Source organism: Pteropus alecto, unplaced genomic scaffold (genome assembly GCF_000325575.1).
Source record: "Pteropus alecto unplaced genomic scaffold, ASM32557v1 scaffold90, whole genome shotgun sequence".
Lineage (NCBI taxonomy): Eukaryota > Metazoa > Chordata > Mammalia > Chiroptera > Pteropodidae > Pteropus > Pteropus alecto.
This window is the reverse complement of record NW_006429894.1, coordinates 66851-88084: the sequence shown is the minus strand read 5'-3', so window position 1 is coordinate 88084 and position 21234 is coordinate 66851. Positions and strand designations below refer to the sequence as shown.

Genomic DNA, 21234 nt, shown 5'->3' with positions numbered 1-21234 from the left:
ACCTCTAGTCCCCACCCTAGTTCTTTGCTTCCCGTGAACAGAACGCAGCACAGAAGAGACCGGTCTGCGCTCCCTCCGCCCGCCGTAGCCACTCGCCCTCTCTGCCCTCGCCAAGGCCCCGTGGGGCCCGTCCCGCTGCTGCGTCCGCCTCTCTTCCCGTCCTGCCACACTGCTCTGTGAGTGGACACGGTAGAGCCTCTGCCTCGCCAGCCCCTCCTCACCGGCTCCCTCCCACCGGCTGGTCACCCCCCACCCCCCATGCTGGACGCTGGCTTGGCGGAGGCCTGGTCCCTCTGCTGCCCTCCGTCCACGCCCAGCGCCTACGAGATCTCGGGGCTTCAAACTGCACAGCGATGGCTCCCAAGTCAGTCTGCAGCCCCGGACCTGTCCACCCTGTGTCTCCCCACACCTGCTCTTGTGGGCCTGATGAGCACAAGGAACTAACCTGTTCACGTCGGAATTCGGTTCTGCCCGAGTGACACCTCCTGGGGGCGTCTGCTCAGAAGCACCTGCTTCCTGCCCATGGCCCGAGATGCTGGCAGCGACCCCCGTCAGCGGGACTCAGACCTGACCCTTGACCATCATGTGCCCTCACTGTTGAGCCACTTCCAGCCCCCCTTGGTCCTGTCTGTCGGCCCTGTCTCCGCCGCAGCCAGCCAGCTCTCACCCCCGGGGCGACGCCGAGGGCGGGGCAGGCGGGTGCCTCAGGGGGTTTAGACAAGGCCCTTGTGGATCCCGGTCACTGCTTTCCACCCTCTGGGCAGAGGCAGCTGTCAGCCCCCTCTGTGCCCTGGCCAGCGCTCGCTGGGGGCTGCCCTTGCCTCTGCAGCCAGCAGGCCCCACCAGCCCTCTGCCCTCTCCGCCGGCCTCCAGGGCTATTTTGGGTGTGCACCAGTCGGGGTTAATCTCCGGAGGCCGTGCTGCCCAGTGCCGTCCACCAGGGCTCCGCCCGCTGCAAAGGGCAATCTGAGGGGTAGTGCACAGCCTCCCCCTCCCGGCACCCCGGTCACTGCGGAGATGCCATGGACGCTGCGCCAGGACCTGAGCAGGTGGGGGAGGGGTGCCGAGGCCGGGCGTGGGCCAGGGACCAAGGGGAAGGTCAGGAGGCTCGGCCGGTTAGCGTCTCGAGTTCACCGGGGGAGGCCTAAAAGAGCTCCCTCCACTGCTCAGCTGCCCAGCTCCTGGCCGCAGCAGCTGCTGCCCCTCTGCCCCTGTAGTGCGGGGCAGGCTGCAGGCTCTCTCCCACCTGGGGAGGAAAGAGGACACACGAGGTGACCTGTTGGGATCCGGTTCCTGAAATCTGAGCCGAGGACAAGGTTTCACTGTGCCGGCTGCACACCTGCCCGGGGCTCTGTCTTCTGCCTGCAGAAGGACCAGGTGGGACCCGTGGCGGGAACTCTACTCCGTTGGAGGGAGGGAGGGAAGCCAGGGGTCCGTCCTGCCACACCCCACCCAGCCTCGCCTGAGCCCTGCTGACATCCATTCAACACGCAGAGTAGAGGAAGAGGACAGGTCTGACAAGCTGACGTTAGGACAGGATGGCACAGCCCTGTGGTGTCGGGTGCTCGGATCAGACATGGGGCCAGACCCCCCGGGAAGTGGTGCCTGAGACCGGGGGGCCAGGCAGGACTCGGCCACGAGAGCACAGGGACTGGGGGTGGCACAGTCAGGGCGGAGGTCAGTGCCCCACCCAGCGCGAGAACCGGGCGTGAATCTTGAGGATCCCTCGCCCCGGGAAGACCCAGAGCTGAAGGCGCAGACTGGGCCTGCCCTTCCACTCTTGGTCTCTATTTATAAAAAAGAAAACTGATTTCCAGAAATCAGTTTATTTAAAGAAACTGCTTTCCAGAAATGACTCTGCCCACAGCTCAGGCTGTGTGTGCCCCGTGCCCCGGCCCACACGGTGCCGCCCTGGGCTGGGACTGGGCGAGGACGGCCCGCCACGAGGCGTCTTCTCACACCGAGGCTGCGCCCCTGTGTGCGGGTGTGCGCCCCTCTCCCCGCCTGGGGCTGCGCCTGCAGAAACAGGTGTGCGCCTGGCAGGGGCGGCGAGCAGCGGGATGGGGGGCGGGCCGGGTTCTAACCGCCTTGTGGGGACGAAAGTCCCGGAGCGCTGGAGTCTGTCACGCTCTGGCTTTTGGATTAAGAGTGTTTTGAGTTTGACTTTAGCCTCAGGGGGGAGGGTCTGTCGGGGGACCAGAACCTGGGGACCGGGAGTGCAGTGCGAGAGTTTGGGGGTACAGGGGGGTGTGCAGAGGCCAAGCCTGGTGCGTGGCTTCCCTGTGTTTCCGTGGCCACCGCACAGCAGGGCCCCTGCCCGCCCCCACTTTTCCCGTAAAAGTGCTAGTGTTTGTGCGTCATTGTCAGAGGCAGCCACCTACCTGCATCCAACCCAGATGTGAACTCGAGGCCCTGGGCGCCCCTACTCCACCTTAACCTGGGCCTCGGGGGTGGGGACGCTCACAGAGCCCGGGGCTCCCCTCACTCCCCTCCTTCCGCTTCCTTCCGCCCCTCCTCCCCCGTCCATCCCTGCGGCCAGGGACCCAGGCCCTGTGACGTGTCCACCGCCTCGCACTGGCCCACACGCTCACAGGAGGTTCAGGTGATAGCAAGGCCCTTCTCACTTCCTCCGTGAGATGACCCTGTCACCTGAAGCCTCGAGCCTCAGTTTCCACAGCAGTAAAACGAAGGATGAGGACTGAGGAGACCAAACGTCCCTCGCAAGAATTCACAGAGGCGCGCGGCTGGCAGTGCTGAGTGGGCGAGCGGGGCAGACCCTCAGAGCCGTTCGCCCACTAAACCGTCGCCCCACGGACAAGGGGGCTCTACAGTCATTCTCGGGGCGGGCGGCCGGTTTGTCTCAAGAAAACTCACTATGAATGAACGCACGGTGAGAAAAAGAATCCTGCACACCAACCCCGGACGACAAGGCGGGCCGTGCTGGTGCCCGTGGCAGGCAGACAGGGACAGAGGCTTCCGGTCACCCTGCCCGCCTGTCCGCCGGGGGCCAGATGCCACTGGGAAACCTCCACAGAGGGGCCTGTGGCCGGGAAAGGCCGACTACCGGCTGCTCCCCCGAGAGGCTCCTCCAGAAAGTGCACTGTCCCCCCCACATGCCACTGAAGCCACACACTTCCCAGCTCCCACCGCGCTGCAGCCCAGCCTCCTCAGATGGCCCATGTGCCACAGATGCCCAGAGGACTGGCATGGAGCTGCTCTCTGCGTGAGCGCTTCGCCGTCTCTGGGCGGCAAGGGCCCGCAAGCGCCGTCCTGTGTCCCCACCTGCCCACGTCAGGACGGGGCAGGATGGCGGGAACGGCGGCGGTGCCGGTGGTGGGCTCAGGGACCGCCTCCGGCTGCCCGTGCCCCCACCGGACGCTGCGGGAGGTCGCGACCCGCCAGCACAGCGCACCGTGCCGTGCGCAGACACCGGGGTGGCGAGCGCCCCCACTCCTGAAGCTCCTTCACCACGGAACTTCTCTCGTAAGCGCAGAAGCGCCCTCGGCAGCACAGGGTCCCCAGGCCCCGCCGGCCCCCCCGCCGGCCGGTGCACTCACGTCCGCGGACGGCTCCCTCTGCATGCGGTTCGTGGTCCCCTCGCAGGAGCCGAGCGCGGCGTCCCGGCGGCGGGCGCCCGTGGACTGTCTCTCCGTCTGGCTTCTCTGCCGCAGCCCCACGGCCAAGCTGCTGTCGGGGTCTGCCACGTCCAGCTCCTTCTCCAGCTCCTCCATCTCCTCAGGGGACAGGGTGGACAGCAGGCTGTCGATGTCAGGGTCTTCGCTCACCTGCCGGCGGTACTTGGCTACCTTGGACATCTCGGCGAGGTGGGCTGCGACTCTGCTCCTGCGGGGGCTGCAGCGGTCCTGGCGGGAGGGACGAGCAGGTCTGGATGGCGCGAACCCCGGCTGCTCGGAGCTCGGAGCTCGGAGCTCGGAACGCGGCTACAGGTGCTGCGCTGTGCGCTGGAAGCGGCGTCCCCAAGCTCTGGGCTACTGGGCCGCGGGTCTCAGCAACGGCCAATAAGACGGAGAGGCCGGCCCCCAGCGGGGCGGGCCTGCTGGCTGTCAGAGCGCTTGAAACTTGAGGACATTCCAGGGAATCTTGGAGTGCTGTGTGACCAAATTTAGTACACTTTTAAAGACAAGGGGCCATGCCATGAGAAATGAGAAAAAGACACAAAAACGCAGCGGCTGGCAGGCGGGGCCGGGCGAAGGGAGCCAGGAGGGCGGGGCGGGCCGTGGGGGCTCCGCCGGTTCAAGTGCATGGTCTGCCTCTGCCCCAGGCACTGTCCGGCACCCCAGGCCAGTGCGGGGTGCGCTGACCGCTCTCGCCTGTATCTGGTCACGTGCGGCCGCTGCTCGTGGCCGAAACCCTAAGCACTGGGGACCCTCCCCGCCCGCCTCCCACCCCACGGAACCGAGCGCTGAGCATCAGAGGCTTCAGTGCTCTGGCCCTTTCTTGGGGGAGAGGAAATAAACCCTCACCGGGCGCCGACCGAAAACGAGCCCATCTGGGGACGGAAGTGCGACTAGAGCCAGGAAACCCCGAGGCCTCCAGGCTCCCCGTTCTCTGCTGCTTCCTCCTGAGCTGGTGTCTGTCTGTCCATCTGCAGACCGCCCCTGGGAGCCCGGCGGTGCTGGCAGGTGGCCACCCACATCTCCGTCCAGGGCGCGATCCCGTCTTCAGGGAAGCGTCAGTCTGGGCTGGGGCGCTGCACCAAAGGGCCCTGCAGCGCCCCTCGGTCAGGACCTGGCCGCGCGAGCTGGAGACATTCGATCCCCTGCTCCTCCCTCCCTCCCCCACAAGATGCCCGGAGGCCGCGCCATAGCCGTCCGGGCAGCTGCGTCCACCTTTCCTGGCGTCTGGCCATCCTGACCAGCACCTGCCGAGTCCAGGGACCGTCCGGGACAAGCTCGGCCCTACATTTCAAGCCGCTGGTCCCACGTCGGGGGAGGGCCGAGGGGGCCGGTGTGGGGCTGGGGCAGAGGGGAGGCAGCAGAGCTGGGGGGACGGGGGCGCTGAGGAACCTGGGCCTTCACTTTTAAGAGGCGGCAGGCCCTGTGTCAGGGAGTCGGTCAGCGTGTGTCACCACGGTCAGGCCCTGTCCTGGAAGCAAAGGACGCTACCGAAGAGAGGACAGCGCGGCCCTGCCTTCATGGAGCTCTGTCCAGCAGTGAAGACACTTAATCAACAAATAACTTCAAGCAAGGCATTAAAAAGTAAACTGACAAGACGCCTCAGAAGAAAAGCACGTGGCTGTGGGAAACAGCAGGGCGGCTGGAGGGAGGACAGTTCCCAGGCAGGCCTGGGGTCTCCCAAGGCCAAACTCAGGCGATCGCCGGTAAGTGGAGTCAAAAACCAAGCCAAAGCAACACGCAGACTCCGAGAGCAGGCGCGGGCTCGGGTGGGGGTGGGGGAGGGCGACACGGCTGAAGGGGCCCGACTGGGTATGGATGGAAACTGGACTTTAGGTGGCGAACACTATGTAGTGTATGGAAATGTAGATCTGCAGCGCTGTACAGCTGAAGCATCTGTAATCGTGTGACACACACACGCACACACACACACACACACACACACACACACACACACACACCCCGGGCTCTCCAGGCCAGCAGACCTGTGTCAGGTCCTCCTAGTGCTGCTTACTGGCCATGTGACTCTGGGCCAGTCCCCTCTTCTCTGAGGCTCGGCTTCCTGCTCTGTGGAACACGGACAGCAGCTGGCTGACCCTGTATGGTCGTCATGAACGTGAAGTCCGAACCCACACACAAAACACTTAGTTGGTGCAGGTGACGCTCACTACTCACGAGTGATTATTCCAGTTGTGGCCACTCTGGCCCTGGCTCCTTCCTCCCCATCCCGCCTGTCCTCCCTGTCTTCCCTTCCATCCTTCAGCAGTAACTACCCTCAAAACGCACACACGAATATGTACATGCACTGTGTTCTCATCTGGTTCTCCCTTATTCATTCATTCATTCATTCATGCATGCATGCAAGCATTTATTCAGATACTGCCCTGTGTACACAGCACCCTGCCAAGCTCTACAGGGAGAAAGACACAAAAATAATTACAACATGGCACTGTCTTTTAAATGCACGACCTAACGGGGTGAAAAGTGATTACTCTGTAAGGCAAAGTCGGGTGAGAGGGGTAGAAGCGGCGGCTGGGAGCCCAGGAAGACGCCTGAGTTCTGTGGGGAGGGCTCGGGGCGGGCGTCCCAGAGGGCTGAGCTGGCCCGCGTGGGCTTGGACACGCTGGGAGGGCTCCACGGAGGGCGCTATGCTCCTACCCCCACTCAGGGCACCGGTCCTCACCCTCGCTCCTGCTCAGAGGAACTTTCCAGAAGAAGCACAGCCTTCTGACTCCTGGCTCCAGAGCCACCTCGGCCAATCTCTCTCCCCAGTCGGCTGAGAGCAGCTCTTTCCAGCCCCCAGGGACTCTTCTTCAGGCTTTTTGCCCACACTGTCCCCCCTTCGCCACCTTTGGCCCCGCACCGCCTGGTGTCCCTTCTCGTCTAGGCTCCGCGGTCTCTGCTCCAGGACCACACTCAGAAGATGCACCCACGGCATCCGGACCCACAGGGCAGGGCTCACGGCCCCCTAACCAAAGGTCTCCGTATGCACGTGACCCCCGTATCTCCTCCGTCTCATGTCCCCCGGCTCCAGGCGGCAGGCCCTGCTGGTGGGACTCCGTCCAAAGCCCCAGGGCTCCCCACGACCACCTGCAGACCCTCAGGGGCATCGCAGCTGGGGAGCCCGGAGCCGAGGAACACAGCCTCCCCCAGCCCTGCGACAAGGGAGCACCGCCCCCGCCCCACTCCGTAGGGACACGGTCATCCAGGCTCAGAACCCTCCTCCACAGGAAACTGATTCATCTTGGGTGTCCAGGGACGCCAGTACGGCCTGTTCCCCAAAGACAAACAAGCGCTGCTGTGCTAGAGGGGTGGGAGAGAGGGAAGAGACCTCACGCTCTGCCTAACACATGGCACGTGGGCACGGGGGGTCGGGAACCAGACCGAATGCAACCAGCGCTTAGGGTGGTTCTCAGCTGGGCTGAGCGACCCCAAGACTGTCACATTTGCAGGAATACTGGTAAGTATAGAGTAGCGGATAATGGAGTCAAATGACACGGGCCCAGTTCTGAGCTGTGTGGCCTTGAGTACATTACTTAACCTCTCTGAGCCACAGGAAATGGAGAGTGAGGACGTGAAAAGCCCCCAGCTAGAGAAGAGAAGAAGGGCTTCTGCGCAGGGCTGCGGCCTGATTGAGCACCCTACATGAGGGGACGCGTGCGGGCGCTTGGGCACCTTGTAAGCGCGCAGTGCAGAATCACTCTGGTTCCTTCCCCGAGCAGCCGACTGTCTCCAGAAGTGACCTCCGGCCTGGCCCGGCCTCCTGAGGTGAGCAGAAACGCGCAGAGCTCTGCGAAAAGGCCAGGGCGGCGGGGGAAGGGGAGGAAGGCAGAAAGAGGTGACAGATGGCCTCCCCACTCCTACCTGCCAGGCCACAACCCTCTGCTCACCAAGCAGGCCCCAGCCACAGACCAGAACCCCAAACCCAAGAGCCAGTGGTGGGACGAGCCTTACTTGTCCCGTGACCTTCTGGGATGGGGAGCTCTGTAGGCCCCCAGAGCTTCTGGCTCAATGGAGCTCAACATACCCAGAGGTCCAGGAACCTCTAGGGCGGAAGAACCGTGTCTCAGGAGTGGCAGATTCTGAAGGGTCCCTTCCCTGACCTCCCGGGGCGGAGCGGGCCGGAAAGCCGCATTCTTGGCTCTGCCACTTGCTTGTGGTTTCTCTGGCACATCCCTATGAGATGACATTGAGGTAGGTACCGTCCGTGGTTCATCGTGTTTGCAACAGGCGCTGCAAAGCCCTGGCATGAATAAACATAGCCTGGACCGCAGACGTGCCTTCTCGTCCTCGCTACTCTCCTGATGACGCTTTTTTTCCTCGGGGTCACGCTAGTGTAGAAATGTGGCATGTAGCACATACGACACACAGAGTATGCGTTCACCCAGCACTGACGTTATCCGTAAGGCTTCAGGGACCGCAGGCTACCAGCTACGTTCTTAGGGAGTCACAAGTTGCACCCGGATTTCCCACTGCGCAGCGGAGGGTCACGCCCCTGACCCTCTAGCTGTTCACGGGTCAGCGTGTACGTTAGTCTCAAAAGTGCAGCATGGAGAAGAGCTGCGTTCACAGCCGCCACCTGACTGAGGCTTGTGGACCGTCCGCCTAAGGGGCCCCTGGTCCCCATCCTGCGGGTCTCCTCTCCCCTGGGCTGAACATCCCTCACGTTCTCTGGGGACCATTTGGAGGGCGACTCTGTTGTCGCTGTCCCTCCAGTCCAGGGCCCCAGCTTGGTCCCGGCACCTCGCCCGCATTTGCGGAGCATCGTCTACATTCCAGGCTCTGTGACTGAACAACCAAGAAAATACTGTCGCCCTAAGGGCTACGTGTCGTCGCTTGGAGCTTCACAAATCATGTCGAACGGGGCGGCATTAATTCTGAGCCGGCAGCCAAAGTACTCAAAAGAGGAAACGTATTTGGAAAGGCTGCAAACCCGAGCGGAAGAGCCCCAGGTCGCTTTCAGACCACCGGGCTACCGGTGACAGGGAACCTGAACTCCCAGTCGCGGGCTGCAGTCGGACCCGCAGCCTGCAGGACCGGGGCGGGGCCAGCCTCGCGCTGCCCCCGATTCCGGACTCCCATTGGCTGCGGGAGGAAGCGGTGAGCCAATCCCCACAGATCTTAATGTCCTCAGCCGGGACGACTTCCGCCTCCGGGTCAGGCCCCGCCCCGCTCTCCCGGCGTCGCTTGCGAGCTGGAATCAAAATGGAGGAGTACGCCCGAGAGCCCTGGTGAGTTTGACCGGCGTCCTCGCCTTGCTCCTGCCCTTCGCTCTTGTCTGTTCAGGCTCCCGAGGTTAACTACGCGGGCGTGGTAACCATGGGCGGTGCGGGCTGGAGCTGCCCTTCGGCCGGACCGCCCACACCCGGGCCCAGCCGACCTTGTGCCGGGTCCATAATCGTACCATCTGCTCGCCGAGGTGACCTTAGACGCGTCCCTGCCTTTCGCTTTGCTTAGCTCTTGCGTCGAGGAAGGAAAGTCAGGCCTCCCAGGGGGTGCCATTCTCGAAGCAGTCTTTGCATCTTGACACGTGTCCGCAGGGCCAAGCATTTCACATGAGCGGAACATAGATTATACCCAAAGGGGCTGGATGAGCTCCTATAGGCAGGGGCCTCGTTTTCGTGCTTGGGAGTCTCACTTGGAGGAGAAAGGGCAAAAGTTTTCTGGAAAATGAAAGAGAGAGTAGCACATGTTCTCTGAAAAGCCATGAACAGGAATTTATACATTCGTGAAGAATTTATTGAGGGCTCTGCTCAGCATTTTGTTAAGTTCAAGGAATAAAAGCGTAAATAAATCAGGCGCACGAATAGATCATTAAAAAGGGGCATTATTGCTGTGAGGTCTCAGGTTGCTGGAGTTTAAAGTTTCTGGGTTCATAAAGGAAAAATCAGAACTTGTTATTTGGATTAGTCACCTGTTTTATTGTGTAAGAGCAGGAACCAAGATGTCTTCAAGTTGTGAAAGTGCCCAGGATTTTAAAATATTAGGAATTGAATTTAATTTTTTAACAGGTGGTTCACACCGTTTTTTAAAAAATAACTTGTAATTTTGTTGCTGTTAGTTACTGGTTCTCTGTGGCCTGTATTTGTCTGGCATTTATATTCTGTTAGATTCTGGCTTCAACTCTTCGTGTAACCCATCACCTCCCTGGCAGGAACGTTTTGATTTTAGCCGGACTTTGTTCAGAAACTCCCATCTTGCCTTTGATTTGGACATCCTCTCTTGGATTGGTACTCTGGCTGCTAAATGCTCTGAATCCTGCTGGGTTTGTTTGTTTGTTTGTTTGTTTTTCCCATCGATTCTGTAATGCTCATTTATTTCAGCTCCAACTAATTATAAGATCATTTAGGGTAGATCTTTTAAAGTTACCCACCACTCAGAGGGAGCCACTCATTCATTCTCCTGGGTCTTTCCTCTTACTGTTCTACCTTTTTAAAGAAAATTTCCTAATCCTCTTTAGTCTCTCAGCACTGCTTCTCAAACTCTTAAAGTGAAATCAGGTCACCTGTGGATTGCGTTAAACTGTAGACTGATTCAGTAGGTCTTCAGTGTGGCCTAAGAGTTTTTAGTTCTAACACATTCCCAGGTGTTGCTGATTTTGCTTTTAGGACCACAGAAGCAAGCCTGGAGTAGCAAGGCCCCAAAGCATCCGGCTGATAATTGGAATATCTGCTGCACGAGTATCATGAGTTCTATTACTTGAAAAGGATGTGGTGTTTTGCCTGCATGGCTTTGTATTCCTGTCTGGCAAAGTCAGAAATTGCTCATTATTCAAATTCTCCTGTAGCATTTATACTCTGAATTCACAGGTTTACTTGAGCAGGTAGATTGCGCATAGGCACATAACATTTGACCCTTGCCGCTAGATTAAAAAAAGAATCTTTTACGTACGATGGGTTGCAAATGAATTTAACTATTTACAGATTTTTTTTATAAACTAGATTGCTAGATTACTAGTTTTATTCTCCTGATATTACTTGGATTTCAGTGCGTTCCATGAGGTAGGGTGCTACATTTGCAAGCTGGGCTTACAAATTTAATCTCCAATTATTGGATATTGGAATATACCCATGTGTTAAATAGATCTGATACAAACTGAAGTTCTAAATGGTAACTTGGACTCAATAAACCCTGAAAGAATGTCAAACTTTGAAAATTTTGTCTTCCTCTGCACCTATTGAGTGTTCATCCTTTGGGCTTCAGCTTTAAATTTTACTGCAGCTGGAAAGCTTGCTTTGATCTGCGGGAGACCGAAGCAGCATTCTTGATGACAGTGCAGTGTTCTTCATACTTGTTTATTCACTTTTGCGGTGTCCAGCTTAAAATGAATACGCTAATTGTTAACTGAGGGAGGAAAGAGTTACTGACACTACAGAGCTAAAGCCAGTTTCATCCCTTCTAGCTTAGGCGCCTTGGGGCTGAATAGACGTGGATATGTTCCCGACCCTTCATCTTTGTCTGTATTTCATGGGCAATTGTTTATTGGTTGCGGAGGGCCCTGCCTTGGGATCTGCCGCATCCCTTACTGTGTTAGCAAAGGTCTTATGGTTTATGAATGAGAACTGCGGTCATGTTTTTCCCCTGTGCGTAGCCCCTGGCGCATTGTGGACGACTGTGGTGGCGCCTTCGCGATGGGCACCATAGGTGGCGGCATCTTTCAAGCAATCAAAGGCTTTCGCAATTCTCCAGTGGTAAGTGGGTGAATGGTCTTGCCTTATTATCACTTGGAACCCAGATCTGCTCCTATCACTGATGGCTTGTCAGCGGGTTGGGGACGCATCGCCCTTCTAATGTGTTCTGGTTGCTTTTTTATAGGGAGTGAACCACAGACTGCGAGGAAGTTTGACAGCCATCAAAACCAGGGCTCCACACTTGGGAGGTATGGAAACAGAACTTCTCTGTTTGTGCTCCGGGCTCTTCGTGTTTATTTGGAGATGAAGCTCTGTTTTCTTCTTTTCTAGAGTATGCCAGTTTCTGATTTTAGATCAGACTCAGTTTATTACGAATGAACATCTCCGTAGGTTCTTCTCGATTTATGGTTTATTGAGAAATTAACTGGAATTGTCGGGAAAGAGATGCTTTTGACATGTCTCCATTATTCTTGAGCTCTTCCTACCATTTTGGAACGAGATGCTGCAGGCTCTTCCCATGCTTTCCTTGCCCTAGCCATGGAGCCATCCATTTCTCCCAGGAGACCTGGTGCCTTCTCGTTGAGAATGGCGTCTGGGCACTGAGTGCACCATTACCGGTGGGCGTTGCTGTTCCCAGGCCATCTTGTAAGAGAGCTTGGCATGTCTGCGTAGCAGGGACGTAACAGCCACACATGGACCCAGGCGAACTTGCGGCTCTGCTTCCCGTTCAGACCCCCAGCTTTCATGCTTCTGCCTTGTCGTGTGACACCCCTCCCACCCCCAGCCGCCAGGCTGTGGCACCCCATGGCGGGCCTGCCCACGTGACTACACTGACCTCCCTGCCTGTGCCAGGCTGCCCTCCTGTGTGGACCAAGTCTCCACTGTCGCCAGGAGGCACGGCTTGCTCTGGCCTTTGGTCTTGGGCGAGGGGAGAGCCAGGCTCTTGTGAGGGAGTGGCAGAGCCTCTGAGGAACTCAGTGAGGGAATTCTGACATCCCTGGGCACCGTCTCTGCCAGGGCACAGACGCTGAGTTAAAACTCGTTTATTTTTGTGTGGTACGTGATATCTAGTATTGGCCCTAAAGCGAAGGAGCTCGTGCTCCACCTCTGCTGGGACCTCCTCTCGGAGTCGTTGACAGCGCGCCCTGGAAGAGGCGCCTGGCGGTGTCTGGATCGGATGCTGGTGGCGCCCAGCTCACTGCCATCTCCACACACTTCGAGGTTTCCGGGGGCAAAGAACGAGGTGGCCGGGGCTCCTCCATGCAGTTCTTCTTCTTTCTTTCACGTTAATAACTATGACAACTTTTCATGCAGTGTGAAGTCATGTGTATTTGTTTCAGAAGCCTGGAAAACAAGCACAAAGAAAGTGGTCATCTGTCATGACACCCAGAGATGCTGACAGTCGATGTCGCCTCTGGGTTTTGTGTGTGCTCGGATGTGGTGGCTGTTTGTTTTTTGTTTTACAGATTGTTGCTGTGGTTAGGGAGTTTGAGAGCACAGTCATCCGATTGAGGGTCGTTTTTAGTTTTGTGCTTGTGGAATAAAAGGTGGAAAAGAGAGGAGCAGTAATTTCTGTCCCCTCGCTGCTCCGCGATTGTTTGCGCCCTTCATCCGCCACGCTGGCACGAATGGCCTTGCAGCTGGAACATGTTCCAGAAAAGCTGGATTTCTTTTGCATTCCCGTTGGTGATTCTGTGGAGCAGACGCTCAGAGACCCTGAGCGCAGGCGCAGGCAGGCCGGCCGCGTTCGCTGCTGGTGCGCCGCGGCTCTGGGCCGTTGCCTGTTTCCAGCTGATGTAACGCAGCCCACGCTTGGTTAAGAAGATAATATCCTGACTTCTCTTCATCTGTTGCTTATTAACACTTGTGTTTGCATACATTCGGAGTGAGAGAGTTTTGAGAATACAATGAGTGTTGTTATGTAGACTTAGTTTTTACGGTAGCATTTTAAACATAAGATGAAAAAATGAAATTTGCATTGTTCGTTTTCAAACACAACAGGCAGCTTTGCAGTTTGGGGCGGCCTGTTTTCCATGATCGACTGCAGTATGGTCCAGGCCCGGGGGAAGGAAGACCCCTGGAACTCCATCACCAGTGGGGCCTTAACGGGGGCCATCCTGGCGGCAAGAAGTAAGTGCTGTTGCAGACACACTCGGGAGCGGGACTGCTCGGGGACCGCATCTGCCTCAGCTTGGCGACGTCTGGCGCATGTAAAACTGAGCTCGGTTTAGTTTGGTATAGCATGAATGGATACGGCGATTTGGGGGAAAGAAGTAAGTCTGTCTGCCGGGAGTTTGAGAATGCGAGGGCGTGCGGCTCCAACCTGGGCCTCACGGCGGGCGGGAGCACTCACGGCCCCCTGCGCCGCTGACTGCGGCCTCCCATCAGTGCTCTGGAGTTAACGGTACTGGCCTCATGGGGTTGTTATGGTAACGAGCACAGACCATCTTCTGGGTCTTTGGGACCAGAGCAGCCCAGACTCCCTCTGGGCTCAGTGCTTTAGGCCAGCAGTTGTCAAGCATTTCGTAAAGAGCCAGGTAGTCAATATTTTAGGCTTTGTGGGCTGTGAGGTCTTTGTTACAGTGATTCAGCTCTGCCATCGTTGCTGAAAGCAGCCACAGGCAGTGCCTAATGGGTGAGCATGGCTGTTCCTATGAAACTTCACTTACATAATCAGGCAGTGAGCTGGATTCGAGCTAGGGGCTGTGGTTTGTTGACCCCTGGTCTCAGCCACTGAGAGAGGGTTTGGGAATGAGGTAGCCTGGCCGTGTGGATAGCTCGTTACCGCATCTCACATTAAACTAGATTTCTATTAAAGCAATCTCTCTTACCGACGTGCCCAGATGGACCGGTGGCCATGGTCGGGTCGGCCGCGATGGGGGGCATCCTCCTGGCTTTAATCGAAGGAGCCGGTATCTTGTTGACGAGATTCGCCTCTGCACAGTTTCCCAGTGGTGAGTCCCCTTTCTGCTTAATGTCACAGTTCGGACATTTGGAACGGTTCCTGGTGCTTGAAAAGAGTGTTTTGTGTGCTGAATGTGGTGCTTGTGACTGTGTTATGTGTCGACGTGCCGTGTGCCAGGGGGTTATGACAGTGGGCTCTGACTCGGTTTGAGAAGCTGGATGTGGGTTCAGTTACCGTGTCGTCCACTGTGGCCAGAATGATAGACGTCTTCGGTCTTGCCTTTAGTTCTCAGGTTTCTTCAGCGCTCATTCACTTATTCTAAGACATCCCTGGTCACTTTAGAGGTGCTTGCAAATGTCCAAGAAGAACAGTTGTCAGTCGACAACTTGTCACTGACGACGTAAGAGCCAGTCAGTGGTACTTACTGGTGGAGAGGACTCACCTGCTGGTGGGGAAGACGGGCCAGCCCGGGAATAGACACACGAGGTGGTGTCATTGTGCCGCTTGCTTTGAAGAAAGTGAAACAGAGTGGTAGGAAGTGGCCGTGTTTGGGAGGGTCGCTTTGGGAGTCTCAGGGAAAGTGTTCTTAAGGAGCTGGTGGCATAACTTGTGTGGGCTTGAGGGTCCCCACGTTGTCACGCCTGCTCAGCGTTACTTTGCGCAGTCCCCCGTGACTGAGAAAACTCAGTCATCTCCGTGGGAAATGCCTTGATGCGGGCAAGAAGCAGAAAGAGGCCACAGGGCTGTGGGAGAGACGGACTTGACCTCTGGGCAGGACGTAACGCAGCAGAGGCCTATGGGAAAGGACTTTTAGGTCTCGGAAGGGATTCGGCATCGAGCTAGGACTAGGTCGTGGCCCCCACTTGGACTTGGCTCCCTGAGGCACGTAGCGTGAGAGCCAGTCTCTGGGCACTGTTCAGACGCTCTGCTCGTCGCGTGCCGGCGAGTGACCTGGACCCTCACACCCTGTTGCTGTTGCCCAGTTGTTTCTTCTGAGTTGATGCTCCGTTACTTTCCGGTGTGTTTGCCGTGGCAGTGGGAAGGACTCTGCAGTGAGACACCAGGAAAGCCCCTGCCGCGAACGCAGAGGTCGCTGCGACAGCGTCGGCTTGGAGAAACGAGCCTCGGTGGCTTTGCTCTAGGCTTTTCCTCAGAGGGGTCTCCAAGGAAAGTGTGTTTGGTTTTAGACAGGAAGTGCGGGCGGAGAAGTCTTTGAGAAGTTCATCGTTTTTCTCCAGTTAACTTACGTGCAAAGGTCCTTGAAACAGTGGGGAACAGGAGCTGGCTCTGTGTCTAAGTGGCAGCGCTGGTCAGCTTTGGTTTATCTCTTTCACCCAGTGTCGTCCTAAGTGTTCCGTAACGAACAGACACTGCTTTTTATTGAAAAAGCACACACCGTCGCCTTTCAGGGAGCCTCGAGGAGTTTTGCTACCGCCCCGGCGGTTTTCGGTCCGCCTCGGTTTCCCGGAGAAGAGCGGCTGTCCCGTGAGACAGCCTTGCTGACGGCGTCGCATTCTGAGTGCACAGGCCCTCCCGCCTTCGAGACGAAACTCCACGGGACTTGGTTAGGGGTGACTCCCACTTCAGAGCTCACGTCCCACGTCACTGACTGTATACACTGGTTTACCGAGTCCTCTCGAAGCACGACAAAGGCACCTCAGCCATGTGAGAGTCATTTTAAATGGCTGCTGGAAACCGCGTCAGGAGGCGCGTGTCCATGTGGCAGTTTGTCGCAGCCACGGCTCTAAACGCCCGAGCTGCCCCCGCTCGGACGGACCGCTGGTGCCGGCGGCGTTGGACAGCCGTTCGTGCCGGGCGCCAGGGGCGGTCTGCTTTGTCGCCGGACTTGCCGGTGCCGTCCTGGGAACGGGGATCTGCGCGGGAGCTCGGGTTGCGGCTCCAAGGCAGCGCGTCGTTTTCACCGAGCGGGTCGGTTTTCTGTCTGCAGACTCGTTCCTGACTACGGGCCGTTCGGGTGGTTTTTAAAACTCTTCTCTCTCCCAATCGCAGGTCCTCAGTTTGCCGAAGACCCGTCGCAGTTGCCGCCCTCGCCCTTCGGAGACTGTCGACAGTATCAGTAGGGCTTCCTCGGCGGGAGGAGACGCGGAACGTCAAGTTACAGTCCGTTTTAAACCATAGGTGGGACATCTGTGGCCACGTGCGCTACAAAGAGACGTTTAGCACTTTTTCTATTTAAAGGATCTCGGAGGGGGTTAGAAGATAATCCCACGTGTTTATTTATTCACACGTGGATTGCACTTGCGATGCAAGTGCCTGTCCCGTGTCTTTAAAAGAAAACATGCTAAGTGCTTAGAAGACGAGGACCAAAGGGCAGACAGCTGTGAGACATGGCCATGGTCTCCCTGGGGACTTCTCCGCCTGGGTTTGTGTGTCCTGCTAGTCAAACAATAAAAAACTCCTGGAACTTGCTCCTTCTCTTACAACCGTCTGTAGACTCGGCCTCTCCTCCCCGAACACTTGGATAACGCAGAGTATGTTGCAAACCACGTGTCCCTGGTCAGGCCCTCCCGGCCCGCGGGGCACTGTTGGGGGCTGGCACAGGGAAGGCTTTGTGGGCTGAGGGCTGAGGTGGCGCACCTGCCTCTGTTTGAAAGGCGGATGCAGTTTCCCGGTGTGAGGCTGGTAGGTGCAAGACTCTGCCTGTGAGGCTCTGAGACTGTCTCCCCGCCCCTCCACCACCCGCCGCCCCCAAAAAAGCTACCTTCCTGCGTTTCCGGACGGCCTCCTAGCACTGGAAGTTTGCTGTTCATTGTTGCTTGAAAATAAAGTACACGGTGTTTTTCACGTGTCCCATGTCCCCTGAGGCCCATCTTCATAAAGGAGGTGGCTGGCGGTCTGTGGGCCTGGAAAGCGGATTAGCCTTCCGGAATAGGCCGTCTCACTGATTGAACGTGTAGATTCTGGGCATCTGTTCTACCTCGGGCTGTAACGTGTAACCTCGCGCTGCCACCGCCGCCGCCTTCTCTGCTTTCTCTGCTCCGGCCGGCGCCGTAGCCACGGGGAGCCCCTCAGCCCGACGCCCGGCTCCCGGCCCTTCCACCCTAGCTCCCGGTTCCGTGTGTCAGCGCTCCCTCTCTCCTTGGGCTAGGAGGTGCCCCTGCTCCCGTCTTCCATCTTCCCTGGCCAAGCCCTGGCTCCACCCTTCTCCCAGGAGCCCTGGTTTTGTCGGGGAACGGCATTCGGAAACCCTGGTCTGGCTGCCATTGCTTGTCCCTTTCCGGGGAGAGGGCTGCGAGATCCATGTAAGGCACGGACCCGGGGCGTGCGCTTCTGATATTTCTAAATCTGCACGTGAAACAAAGCCTGTGAATCCCTCCTGGTCCACAGGGTTCGGTGTCGCAATCCCCCTCTTTACCTGGCACTCGTTATCTGTGACAACTTGCTCACTCGTCCAGTCCCAGTTACACGTAAGGGAACTGCAGAACCGCTGGACCGTGCCTCTGAGACAGGTCCGCGGGCGAGGGCACAGCGCTCGCTTCGGTCCGTCAGCGCTCCCCCAGACCGTGCCCACGCTGTCTGGGCCCCTCCCGCCTCGCCCTCAGCGTGGTCGTGTGCGTGGTCGTGTGCGTGGTCGTGTGCGTGGTCGTGTGCGTGGTCGTGTGCGGCGTGGCACAGTTCGTCATTGGCTGCGCGGGCGTTGCCTCTTTCTGCATCCTGGTTGAGTGTCGAGAAGTCTGCATTCGGTAGAATTCACCGTGGCGTGCACGTCTGGACTCTGACGCAGACAGGTTCCAGGAGCAGTCAGACACAGGACAGGGACGCCACCCCCAGCGTTCACAGCCAGCCGTTCCTTCCGTCCGTCTTGCACGGCAGCTCCCGGTGTGCTTCCTGCCTGCGGGTTTTCACCTTCAGGGGTCGTGCACGTGGCCTCATTTGGCACGGCGCCCAGCCCGGCTTCCTGCGCTACCAGGGCGTCGAGGCGTGCCCGTGTCGTGTGAGTGTGCCGAGCGGTGCCCCGGTGCGCATCCCTCCGCCAGCTGCAGGACACGGGGGTGTTTCCAGTTTGGGGCAGTTACAAATGAGGTTGCTGTGAACATTCACTTGCGTATTATAAGATTCTGTCTGTACGAAATATCCAGAATAGGCAAATTTGTGTTTCTCCTGGTGGACCCGCGGTCATGAGGGGCCCGTGCGTGATTTTGGAGGGGACTGCGGAGGTCCTGGCCGCTCTGCGTGCTGGCCAGCGCGGGGCGAGGCCGCTGTTTGCTCGTTTTTCAGTTTGGCAAGTCTGTAGGTGCACGGTGGCCTCTTGGGGTTTCCGTTTGCGTTTCTCTCATGACCCGTGGTGGTGAGCATCACCTCGTGTTCCCTCGCCATCCTTGCGTTTTTGATAAAGTGTTTTCCCAGCCCCCTCGCACGTTTTGTTTCCTCTTTGGTCTTGAAGGTTCTGTGTATATGGATACGAGTCCTTTGTTAGACGTGCGATTCGCAAGTATTTTCTGTATCTTTGTCAGAAAGTAGTTGTGTGGGTCTCCTTCTGGGCTCTGTCCCGTCGATCTGCGAAGCTGCCTTTCGCCGGTGTCAGCTGCAGCTGGGGAGGAAGCTTAGAAATCGAGCGCTGAGTCCTCCCGCTTTGTTCTTCTCTCGTTTCGGCCCTTCCCGGTCCTGTGCCGCTTAAGCTCACAAACGTCACCGAACTTCTAAATAAAGGCACAAAACACTTCTAATACCAAACACTGAAATAAATGTGAGTTATAGATACATTTAAGAAAGTGAATAAAATCAAAGAAGATCAGGATTTTCCAACTTGCTTACTCCAGTTCACGATCACGGGCCGGAGCCTCCCCGGCAGCTCAGGATGCTGGCAGGGACCCACCTGAGCAGGTCACCCTTCCCTCCAGGGGCACTCATACCCACCTACTCCCACTGGCACAGTGCAGACACCCCGTTCACCTCACGTGCACCTCTTGGGGATGTAGGAGGAACCTGGTGGCCCTGGGAATCCAGCGAGCTGGGGAGGATGTGCAGACACCACACAGACGGTGGCCTCCCACAGGAGCAAATTTATTTTCTCACATCAGCGCTGTAACAAAATGAAGTGTAGCGAAATGTTATTTGAGGGCCTGAGGTTTGTGGGGAAAGGTTACATTGTTGCCGTTGTGCGCCGCAGAGTTAGGATACTCGGGAGAAGGCGAAGGAGGGCAGTTAGTGGTGCACTTTTACCCGACTCTCTCTTGGGTGAGCTGTGGTTTGTCTTTTGAAGACTCGATCTGTTTCATCTGTGTCGTCAAATTGATCAGCGCAGGGTGGTCTGAAGTCTTCCTTTTTGTTGTCCTTTTCACGAGGGGGACAGCAGCTTTGCAGCTCTCTGCTTGAGGAAGGCGTCGCCCTTATTGCATCGACGGCGAGTGTCAGGCCTTCCTTGTGCTCCACTGGGGGGCGCCTCCACCTCTAAGGCTGTGAGCTGGCGTTCCTCGGGTGATTCTGAATTGTGCACTGGGGGGGGAGGGGGGTCTGGCAGCTCATCCCTCACTGTTTTGCTCACTGTTCCTTTTTACATCTCATTCTGTCCGGCGACGATTTTCCTTCTTGAAGTAACTCCTTTAGAATTTCTTTAGTGGGAGTCTCTTGGTGGTAAACACTAAATTTTTCTTACCTAAAAATCTATATTGCCTTCATTCTTGAATAATAGTTTAGCTGAATATGCAATTCTAAGTTGATGGGGTTTTTTCTCATTGTTCTGAAGATAGTGTCTTCTGGCTTTGGTTGTTAATGAGAGGTAGGTCCACTCTTGGTCCAGTTTCCGCTTGTCATTCTTTTGCAAGTGATCTCTTTTATTTCTTTGGCTGTTCCTAAGATCTTTTTATGTCTTAGTCCTCAATTTAACTGAAACATGTCTACATGTAGATTTTTATTTTTATTTTTATTTTTGCTTTGAATTTGTTGTGATTGTTAAATCCGTAGAATCATGCTTTTCATCTATTCTGGAACATTTCCAGCCATTATTTTGGAATGTCCAAGATGTGTTACATTCTGAGCACTTAAAAGTAAATAAATAAAAATGAAAGCACTTGAGGAATAGGTGGGTTGTCGGGGCGTCCTTCGGCAGAGACGGTCTTCTCGGATCTCTGCTGAGTTGTTAGGGTGCGTCCCAGCGGTGAACTGGACACTGCGAAAGCCACACGGGGGAGCAAACTGGGAATGATGGGGACGGGGCCGCTCACATTCTGGGAACCAGTGAGCCAACAGGAGGAACGGCCTCGCTCTGGAAAGGTTTCCGCAGCCAAGGGGAACAGGTCCCCGGCGCCCAGTGGCCCAACGGCCAAGACCAGGCTGGGTGTGTCTCCCTGCGTTCGTTCCCACAGCACTGCTCTTCCCTGGTTGTCGCATAGCACCACGAGCTGTCATGACCCGTTTTCTTGGCTAAGTTCAAGTGCGAGCTGGACTGAGCCCAGGACAGGGTCTGGGCCAGACTTCCCAGTCATTCCCCTGCATCCAGCCTGATGGCTGCTCAACCAAAATGCGTCGCGCCGGCGCGTGGGTAACAGGAAGGGGGACCCCGAGCCTCTAACAGGCACCAAGCCCTCGGTGCCCCGGGAAAGGGGTTGTCCAAAGTTTTTGGATTTCACTAACCAGGAAAATAAAGAAAACTAACCCTGACTTTACATGGAAGTTTAGAAAGTAAATAATTCTATAAAACTAGGACATAGAACAAGACGCCATCTCCCTTTATGACACCCACTGGGACGGGCGTGGTCCGGCTCGGGATCTGGGAGTGGGGCGTGGCGCTGCCCGGACTTCCGGGCGCCCAGCCTGAGCAGGACCTGGGCCAGGGCCCGGTTCCCCAGTTCTGGGGCTCCATGCCTGGTTCCCCCGGTTCCAGGGCGCGGCTCCGCAGCTCAGCTCCGGGCCAGGGCCTGGTTCCCCCGGTTCTAGGGCTCTGGGGCGCGGCTCCGTAGCTCAGCGCCGGGCCAGGCCCGATTCCCCTGGTTCTGGGGCTCCGGGGCGCAGCTCCGCAGCTCAGCGCCGTGCCTGGTTCCCCTGGTTCCGGGGCGCGGCTCTGCAGCTCAGTCCCGGGCCAGGCCCGATTCCCCCGGTTCTA

At 57.3% G+C, this 21234-nt stretch overlaps 2 protein-coding genes across 3 annotated transcripts in view; one reads left to right on the top strand and one right to left on the bottom strand.

Moving 5' to 3' along the window:
* LMOD1 (leiomodin 1) overlaps window positions 1-4035 on the bottom strand; it is an 18548-nt gene extending 14513 nt beyond the window's left edge. The window contains exon 1 of the mRNA XM_006904422.3: window positions 3558-4035. Within this exon, the coding sequence (XP_006904484.1) occupies window positions 3558-3815 (258 nt within the window). The 5' untranslated portion in view covers window positions 3816-4035. The remainder of the gene's footprint in view (window positions 1-3557) is intronic.
* A 4722-nt stretch (window positions 4036-8757) lies between these two features.
* On the top strand, window positions 8758-16601 carry TIMM17A (translocase of inner mitochondrial membrane 17A). 2 transcript variants are annotated; one of them, XM_006904421.3, is made up of 6 exons: window positions 8758-8866; window positions 11227-11326; window positions 11451-11514; window positions 13268-13396; window positions 14110-14220; window positions 16182-16601. In XM_006904421.3, exons 1-6 carry the CDS (start codon window positions 8760-8762, stop codon window positions 16250-16252), a joined length of 582 nt encoding a protein of 193 aa, XP_006904483.2. In that variant the 5' UTR covers window positions 8758-8759; the 3' UTR covers window positions 16253-16601. The 2 variants fall into 2 exon arrangements, with proteins under 2 accessions (XP_006904483.2, XP_024900310.1); XM_025044542.1 differs by lacking the exon at window positions 14110-14220.
* The last annotated feature ends 4633 nt before the right edge of the window (window positions 16602-21234 follow it).

Coding starts and splice junctions, on each gene's coding strand:
- TIMM17A (XM_006904421.3), top strand. CDS start 8,760: ATGTCCTCAGCCGGGACGACTTCCGCCTCCGGGTCAGGCCCCGCCCCG. Junction 8,867..11,226: donor GAGTACGCCCGAGAGCCCTG/GTGAGTTTGACC, acceptor CCCTGTGCGTAG/CCCCTGGCGCATTGTGGACG. Junction 14,221..16,181: donor CTCTGCACAGTTTCCCAGTG/GTGAGTCCCCTT, acceptor TCCCAATCGCAG/GTCCTCAGTTTGCCGAAGAC.